The following is an 8,930-nucleotide window of genomic DNA, read 5'->3' on the forward strand; positions in this document are numbered from 1 at the left end:
TCATCTTGGATTTTGTGGCCCACGTGTTCATAAAAAGGGTTGATAATCAATGGAAAATGGGATAAATTGTTTCATCAGAGGTTCTGACGAATGTTAATTGCTAACCAGAAACACAGGACAATTACCTTTTGACTTGTAATTGCTCTCATGTGATGGTCGCTTATGAGATCCAATCACTCCATCAAAGTCCTTTTAATGAGAGCTTTGCCTCAAGCCATGATCTGTATCTTATGTAAATCATCACAATAATGTTCAACGGCATGGACATTAGCATATTTAAAAAATAATATATTTCAAGCATATTTTTGCTGGTGTTTGTCACCTTCACAGCCACTGATATTTCTGGTTTTGTTGAACTTCCTGTTTAGTTCTAACGTTGTAGGTGAAATGACAATTGGCAAAAATAAAATTTGTTGTTAATTGGGGCACAGCCTCCCCAAAATCAATCAATCGAACACAATATCCCAAGTCTCTAAATTTTAAATATCAACCAAAGGAAAAATAACAGAAATATCTTGGAGGAGAAAATAATCACACTAACAAGACCAAAACCCGTTTTAAAAAATAAAACACATTAATTTTCTAACATAATAGAACATTATACATCTTTTTCAATGCAGTCACATGCCAGGACACGAAACTTCGGTCATTACATCATATACCTCTGTTTATAATAAAGCAACCAGTGTCTGAAACAGCCACCAGAGTCACTTTCATTGTATGTCTGTACATGGTTTTCTGCATGAAAAAAGTAGGAAAGGAAACCTCACAAGCTAAACCATAGTCTGAAAGACTGTTTTCCTTAGAGGTAAATAAAATACTGCATTAGCCTCCTGTGTGTTTCGAAATTAGGGCTTTTCTCCTGAAATTGTGCAATCGATTATTCCAATATAGTAAGTTAATAACATGATGGATGATCACAGGATAAAAAAAACCCAAAATACCCACAAACCGACAAGTTTTATTAACACCAAAATACAAATTTAAAAACTGCCATCATAGTAGCAGAAACTTGGTTATTTCAGGACATTTGTTCACCTACTAAAAAAAGCACAATAATAATCAACAACTCAAAACATTAATATAACACAGGAATCATATCTGCTAATCTTTCTGGTTAGATGTTACCTGTAACACTAATATTACAGCGATTCACTGATTCACTTCAGAAACTGTCTAGTACTTACTCATTTTTTCAGACCAAACTGTATTTTCTCCAGGATTAACAGGAGTAGGGAACAGACTAACTGAAAAATAATGGTCCATTATTTGGAAAGGTTCCTTTCAGACAAATGGTCCCGAACACTGAATCATTTCCCAGTATTTTTTACCACAACCTTATGGAAACTAAGAGGGGGTGAGGCGGCGGCGGTGGTGGGTTCGGATTGGTTTTTACTAAAAAGAAAAGCCGTAACTTTCAACTTGCATCTTAATTGCTTTTAAGAGCTGCAAATTGCTGTGGGTAGAATCAGAAACACATGAAGACAATGCAACCACTGTCTTTGTTAGCTTAGTCAGAAGAGCTTTTCTTTAAAACACAAGTGTCAGGTCAGTCAAGTCATTGCTTTACCTCGAAGCGTATGTTGTCACCTACTACAAGTGTCATGCTTCTTAAAAAAACAAAACAACACCTCAGACTGCTCAGGTAGATATTCAAGAGATATTTTTTCTTTTTACTACAAGAAAAGAAAAGGCTTTATAAAAGCAGATGAATGTATGTGTGAAGAATATTCAAAATCAGAGTGTAAAAATTTCTTACGTGTGTCACGCTTCAGCATGGTTAACAAAATTGCATTGCATTTTATGGGAGAAAATAAGAATCCAACCCGAGAAATATAGAAAACCTAAGAATAGAGAGAGGGATGGAGTGTAGCATTATCTTGCTTACCCCATCTCACTATAAATACATCACCCTTCATAAAAGGTGACATGAATTTCTTTGAAGTTTAAGAACTAGCACGTTGTCTCAAACGTGTTCCGCTCCGTGTGGAAGCGGCTTCATTATCTCCGACTGTATAAACTGACGCAGCGGTGGCTGTTTACTGAAACAACCTGTAAATGTGTTCGCCCGTGTTTGCAGAGGATAAGGACTGTGCCATCCCAGGCCCATTCCAGACCGTAAAAGTGGTTCTTTTCTCACCCTTATCTGAATCATCCTTCAGCAGACTGCCTCTGAACAGATTTTACACTCCTCTTCTTTGATCTACTTCATAAGAGCATCAGAACTGTTTACTTTGAAATGCACATATTTCTTTCTTGGGATGCAGGGAAAGGAGGCGGCGTTCTGAGACATGAACAGATAAATTCAAGTGAACTAGTAATTTTTTCAGTGTTTCCTATCCCGTCCAATATCCTGACACATAACTGCTCATTACTTAATCTTATTCTTCAATAAATTCATAAGCATGAACTCAAATTATTCAAAACTTCCCTCCCTGTTTTCTGAAAACGACCTAACGAATTGCTATGCAAATGCCACTGTCCTCTAGTTTCAGTCATTCTCTCCCTGAAGACTTCTTAAAACTGAAGTTAACAAGGGTACCTAGGCCTTCAGAGGAAGAGGAGAGTCCTGGCAGCAGCACTCTGCCTCATGGACAGCACCAAAAAATATTTAACCCCGCACTCTCCAAGTAACTCCAAGCTCAAAACACCCTCTACCCACCCAGCCTTAGTGAAGAGCGCTGAGCTTCTCACAAGCATATCGATAAGATACTCTATCAGTGTTTCTTCACGATTTCCATCTGTCGAGGATTACTTACTTGTTCCTACCTCACGTCCCTACTTCCTTTGCTGATAGAGAGGCAAAAGAAGGGATCAAAATTTGGGCATAAGACTCATAAAAGAGGCTTCTCCCTGTCCTTCCCTGTTATCAGTCCCTTCTGAATCCCCGTCCTTCATGGCAGGAGATAAAGGCTGTGGGGCCGAGGGCAGCCGGGCGCTGTGGGGTGGGGCGGCCCAGGCCCAGGCCCAGGCCCAGGCCCATTCCCAGCACCTACGTGGGGACGGCTGAACTTGGCGCCAGGTCAGGCAGCCTTGAGTTCTGCAAACTGCTGCCCTCGGAGATTAGGCGGATGTAACAATCACCTGAAAGGGGAGATTAAAGCGCCTCTCAATGAGCTCCTTTGTCCCCGGCCTCATTTGATGCTTTGGGCCTTTACAAACCACGCCGGGGAAGGCGCTTTAAATGTTTGCCGCGGCGGCCGGGGCGGCTGCAGTGAGGGTCGGCTGGGCCGGGGACATGGAGAAGGGGCCCTTCTCGGTGGAGTGGCTGGCTCAGAGCAGCCGCGGCGGAGCCCGGGAGGTGCCCGGTGAGTCTCGGCCGTGTCCCCCGTGTCCCCGGTGTCCCCTGGCTCAGCGGCGGCCGCGGCGCTTTCTGTCACCGCGGGTGGGATGCGGCCGCCGCTGTGTCACCGCCCGCGGGGCCCGGGGCCCGCCGAGGGAAGGCTCCCCCCTTCAGACACCCCCGTCTGTCCCCACAGAGTCTCCCCGGCACCAGGAGGCGGAGGAGCGCCGCAGCCCCGGGCACGAAGCGGCGCGGTCCCGCACCAAGTTCTCGGCGGCGCAGCTGCAGGAGCTGGAGCGCAGCTTCCGCCAGCAGCGCTACATCGGCGCCGGGGAGAAGCGGCGCTTGGCCGCCCTGCTGAACCTCTCCCAGAGCCAGGTGAGCGGGCCTCGCCCTCCGCACCAGCGGGACACGGGCCCCGCGGGGATGGGAGGCACCTCGCGGTCACCAGGGGACGGGACAGGAACGGGGACAGGGACAGGGACAGCTCCTGCAGGTGCGGCCGCCCGTCAGCCTCACCCCCGTTTGCCGGGCAGCAAACGGGGCTTGAGCAGAGTGACAGGCCCGCCTGCCGTGCCCCCGCAGCTCCCAGCGCCCGGCGACAAGGGGCAAATGGATAAATGGGGAATGCAACTTCAACAGCTGAAAGTTCAGCGGGAGTAAAAGTACTTAAGCAATCTCCAGAACCTCATTTTTCAGGCCAGTTCTTTCTTGTGGTTGTGTATTTATTTGATGGGTACATTGCAAGATTTTTGAACAGAACTACCCCCACCCAGCCCCACTGCACAAGTCCTGTGTTACAGCCCTGGTCCATTTCTGAGTATTGCTTTGCCTTGCATTATGAAGTGTTCACGGTTTAATTCCTTATCGTGCCAAGACAATTACTCTGTATTAAATATAGAACAACGTTATTAGTCCTACACCTTTACTGTTCATGAATTCTGTTACTTTGACAAGTCTGCCTTCATATTACTATATGAAAAAGGAATAAGGGGGTTGGTTCTTGACTCTTTTTCTCTTATTGTCAGATAAAAACATGGTTTCAGAATCGTCGTATGAAGTTCAAACGCCAGACTCAAGATGCCAGGATCGAAGCTCTTTTCTCGGGCTTGTTTTCGCCCTGTCATTGTCACCCAGACACTGCCACCTCCAGCTATCCTCACGGGCTGGATGTCAATGCCTCTGCTGCCTCCCTTCACCCAGCCATGCCAAACCCTGCCTTGTTGTTACCTTCTGTTCCAACTCAGTCTCTTCAGCCAGTTTTGCCAAGTCCAGCTTTCCTATTGCCTCCCGGGCCAGGATTATCTTGTTACTCTTCTGTGCTTCCAGCAGTGACTCTGACCACCGAACATAACAGACTGATGTTCCAACCAGATCTTCCTTCCTGTTAAAAATGTCAACGACTATCTGTAATCTCAAAAAAGTGCCAAATATATCTAAGAGTAACTACTTAACTTATTTTGTTATATTAAATATATTAAAGATTCTTTGAATTATTTTCTTTAAAATAAAAAAATTTGATTAGAGGAGAAAATTATTTACCCATTATTAGAGAATTTATGAGGGTTGAAGCGGAGGACATGAAATCTCTCTTTATTCCTACAGTCTTCACCATGCTGTATGGAAATTTCTATATAATTTTTCCTATCTAAAAGTTTTCAGAAAATAACCTATAATCATGTAGGGATCTCCACTAAAAAAGTGGAGTACTGTTTACACTGAAACTTATGTAGTGACTATGTCATTTAATAGGCGATTATGCATTCTGAGTGGGGATTTTAAGGAAACATTGGTGAGCTACGGCCAAGTGCATTTAAATTAAAATGTTACCAAAGGTTAAAACGCTATGAACAAAATTGAAGAAGTTGTCCACTATTCTCTTTTATGTGTATATTCTGCATCATTCTTCAAGTGGTCTCACCTGTTTTTTGATGGACAAGTCGCATTTATGCATTAAAAGAGGGATAAAGCTCTAAGGAATTAACTGGCAAGCATGTTGATGCCATGGTCAAGAATACTTGCAATTTAAATCTGCTTATGAAAATGAATTGTTCACAAATTCAGGTCTCTTGGGATACTCAAAAAGAAAATACTTCACTTTTTACTTCCAAAAGTCGCAGCTGGAAGTTGACAGGCTCCCTAATTTTTAAACTGCAGAGTTAGTTTAGGCTTGATCTTAGGAACACTTAGGGCTGTTCCTAAAAGTCACAAAGCAAGTTTTATGGAAAATGGCAAAGACAGGCCTTTAGACAATGGGAAATAAGAGACCTTACATCAGTATAAAGCAGCTGCAGCAGGTGTGACTACATCTCCTTCCCCAGTCCAGATCAGTTTGACTTGCTTGCTAGGTGATGGTTAGACTACTCTGCATTTGCAGACAGATAAAAAAAATTACACAAAAAAAAATTTAAAAAGACCATCACAAGAAAGAAACTCACTCCCCCGCTTCTGTTCACAAGGCAAAAAAGGGGGCCTCCTACAACTTTGTGCATTCCCTTTCCCCTCTTCTCCCTCCACCCTCCCTGTCCGTACCCTGCCCCCCAGCTCCCTGCTCCATCCCCTTTGGTGCACAATAGGGAGAAGGGGAAGTTGGGAGACACTCGAAGGAATTTTCCCCACCACAGCCCTTCTCTGTGCCCCACCAGGGCAGCACTGACCCGTGACACAGCCAGGCAGCTGCGGGGACAACCTGTGCATTTCTCGGTCACTTTGAACACACTCTACAGAAAATTCCCTTTACCCCTTCCAAGTGTGGTGTGGTGGTTGTGTGGGTTTTTTTTTTTTTTTTTTTTTTTTTTTTTTTTTTTTTTTTTTTTTTTTTTTTTCCCACAAGTGAGAAGCCCCTAGGCTATTACATCGAAACTCTTGATGACTCATTGATTAGAGGGTGGAGGGTGGAAATTTGAACTACAATGTAACAATCAATTAATGTATTTAAAAGGCCTTACAGGTGAATTAATGATACTTCATTAAAATCTGGACTAAGAAATAAGTGTTAACTAAGTGCTCTTAGGAGTGAACAGCAATCCCAGGAAGAACTAGAAAAACTCAACACATTTCAGGATCACTAAAACAAAACATTACATGTTTAAAGGGAATAGATCAAATCGCTAAAAAAGTGCAAATTGCAAAGTACACAACTCTAATTGTTTGCTAGTGGTGAGACAGGCCAAATTTTCAGGTTACAATCCCATTCTGATGACATGACTTTGAAACACACAATTACACCTAAAAGTTTTTTTGCCTGATTTATTTTGTCAGTTGTAAAACTTTTAAAGTCCATAATGAAAGACGTTAATTCCTGTTTAAAAACATGCTGACTTAATATTTTATTACCTCTGTCTGCCTCCACATGGAAGATGGGACTGGACTTGTAATATTTGATTCCTATGCAGAAGAGAAACTCACTGACCGCTTAACCTTCCTCTGGAGAATGTACTTAGCTCAAAGCACAGGGCAGGGCAACTGGGTGCAGTTACCTCTGTCCAGGCTACCAAACACTCAACAGCAGACAAGACAGTCTCGGTGGGAGGGTAGGAAAGTCAGACAAAATGTATTTAACCATTAAATCCATTACCTTTACAGGAGGACAAGTGACCACCACAGTTTGCATTGCACAAGTGCAACCTTTTATAGAGTTGACACATATAAACTCTCTTTGTATTTATTTTTATATATATATATATATACACATTTATTTAAAAAATGGGGGGGAGCGATTAAAGCAATGAAAACCATCTGCATAATATACTTTAGATTTATTAATATTTTATAATAATTATCAAATATAAAAATATTCACGTTCACATTTAACTTAAAATAATAAAAACATTCTTCCAAATCAGGCAAGAGATTCTAAGCATGAAATACATTACAGCATAAAACACTGCTTTTTCACTATAATGCATATACAGGGTGGCATTGCCTGTCCATTTTGTGCTGAATAACTGGATGGAAAGAAGGATGAGGAAGAAGGTGTTGATGGTAGTAGGGCAGTTCATTGGCCATGAAGTGGTAGGTGCTTTGTGACGCATCGTATCTGGGAAAGGAGAAGCTGAACTGCACAGCAGGCACCGGGGTAAAGGGCAGGAGTCTCTGGGGCTGGGCAGCAAAGGGGTAGTGGAGAGCATCCTGAAACAGAGCTGGTGAGGTCCCCGGGGCGTAGCTGTGGACTGGAACAGGAGACACGAGGCTGTGCTGCTGGTCCTGTATCTGTCTCTTCAGTTTCATCCTCCGGTTCTGAAACCAGGTCTTAATCTAGGCAACAAAAAGAAGACAAATCAGGGACTTTGACCAAAGATAATGTGAAAACTATGAACAACCATATCGGAGCTGCTTTTGCCATTTTGCTTCAGATGGAATTGACACAGCTGGACTGATGCCTTTGCCCTTTTTAGCAGAAGGCAGAGGACTGCGGGATGTAGAGGGAAGAGTGGCTGCGTTCAGGGATTTTACAACAATCAATTAGAGTCTTTAAGATCAGACAGGAGCTCTGCATGGCTACACGCAGATCTCGATATTCAGGCAGTTTACCTCACTAAGAAATAATAATAATAAACCACCTCAATAGCTTCCCGATAGAAAGTGCCCCAAATTTCCCCGAGGGTAACTCGTTAATCCCCGAGGGATCCCACTCCCAGAGTAAAGCTCTTACTTTAGTAAGAGCCACTTTTAATAAACTCAAGAGTGCTACGTCCGTTCATCGCAGGGAAGACAAACGCGGAGCCTCCGATCCTGGCCGCTCCTGCCAAAGGCTCCGCTTCCTGCGGGACTAACCTGGATCTCCGAGAGCTGCAAGGCCGCCGCCAGCTTCCTCCTCTCCGTGGCGCCGAGGTACTTGTGTCTCTGGAAGGTTTTCTCCAGGCGGCACACCTGCTCCGAGGTGAAGGCGGTGCGCGCCCTGCGCTGCCGCCCGCGGGTTCCGCCCTCCGCCGCGGGCCCGGCGCGCTCCCCGCCCGCGCTCTCGCTCTCGTAGCCCGAGGACTCGTCGGCGCTGAGCCAGCCGCCCTCGGGGCCTGCACGGGAGGAGGAGGAGCGGCGGTGAGACCCCTGCCCGGCTGGGCACTGCCTCCGCCGCCCCTCAGCCCTGTGGCACAGCCCGGCCAGTCCCCAGCCCGCCCCCCCTCCTCACTGTGCCTGTTCCCTGTTCACGCACCTGGCTCCGGGCAGGGCTCGGTGGTGTCCCGGGGACGGTCTGGGCTCCGCTCGGCCGCGCAGGGCTCGCTGTCCCCGGGCTGGCCCGGCTGGGGGCTGTCCCGGCGGGGCTTGGCCCGGGCCAGGAGCGCGGGGCTGTCCCGCCAGGTGGGGCCGCGGGGAGGCGGCGCGCAGCAGATGTGGGGCCTCACCCCGCGGGGTTTGGCATCCGCCGAAGGGACCTGGGCCTGGTGCATGGCGGGGACGGGCTGGGCGAGCCGCGGCCCCGGCCCGCTCTTATATGGGCGCTCCGTCCCGGGAGGGGTCGTTTGTAAGTGCGAACACACATCAAAGTGGGAATCGGGCAGAGATAACAGCTACCGGCCAGGAGGAAAGTTCACACGTCTGGCAAATGTCTACAGCCCTTGGCTCCAGCGTGTCTGCGGGGCCGGGGAGACCCCCTTGAAGTGCAAAGCTGCCCCTCTCCCCTGGAGGGCCGGGCACGGGCAGCCCC

The 8,930-nt window shown here is 46.3% G+C and overlaps 2 protein-coding genes across 2 annotated transcripts; one reads left to right on the forward strand and one right to left on the reverse strand.

Annotated features, from left to right (window-relative positions):
* Nucleotides 1-3,238: 3,238 nt before the first annotated feature.
* LOC310912424 (homeobox protein Nkx-2.8-like) lies at nt 3,239-4,674 on the forward strand (the record flags this gene model as incomplete). Its single annotated transcript, XM_083867007.1, has 2 exons — nt 3,239-3,661; nt 4,312-4,674. The coding sequence occupies 2 exons, from the start codon at nt 3,239-3,241 to the stop codon at nt 4,672-4,674; spliced, it is 786 nt and encodes a 261-aa protein (XP_083723133.1).
* Nucleotides 4,675-7,180: 2,506 nt separating this feature from the next.
* On the reverse strand, nt 7,181-8,673 carry LOC310912425 (homeobox protein vent1-like; the record flags this gene model as incomplete). Its single annotated transcript, XM_083867008.1, has 3 exons — nt 7,181-7,540; nt 8,060-8,298; nt 8,439-8,673. The coding sequence occupies 3 exons, from the start codon at nt 8,671-8,673 to the stop codon at nt 7,181-7,183; spliced, it is 834 nt and encodes a 277-aa protein (XP_083723134.1).
* Nucleotides 8,674-8,930: the final 257 nt, after the last annotated feature.

This window comes from Zosterops lateralis (genome assembly GCF_965231275.1).
Source record: "Zosterops lateralis genome assembly, chromosome: 8".
Classification (NCBI taxonomy): Eukaryota; Metazoa; Chordata; class Aves; order Passeriformes; family Zosteropidae; genus Zosterops; species Zosterops lateralis.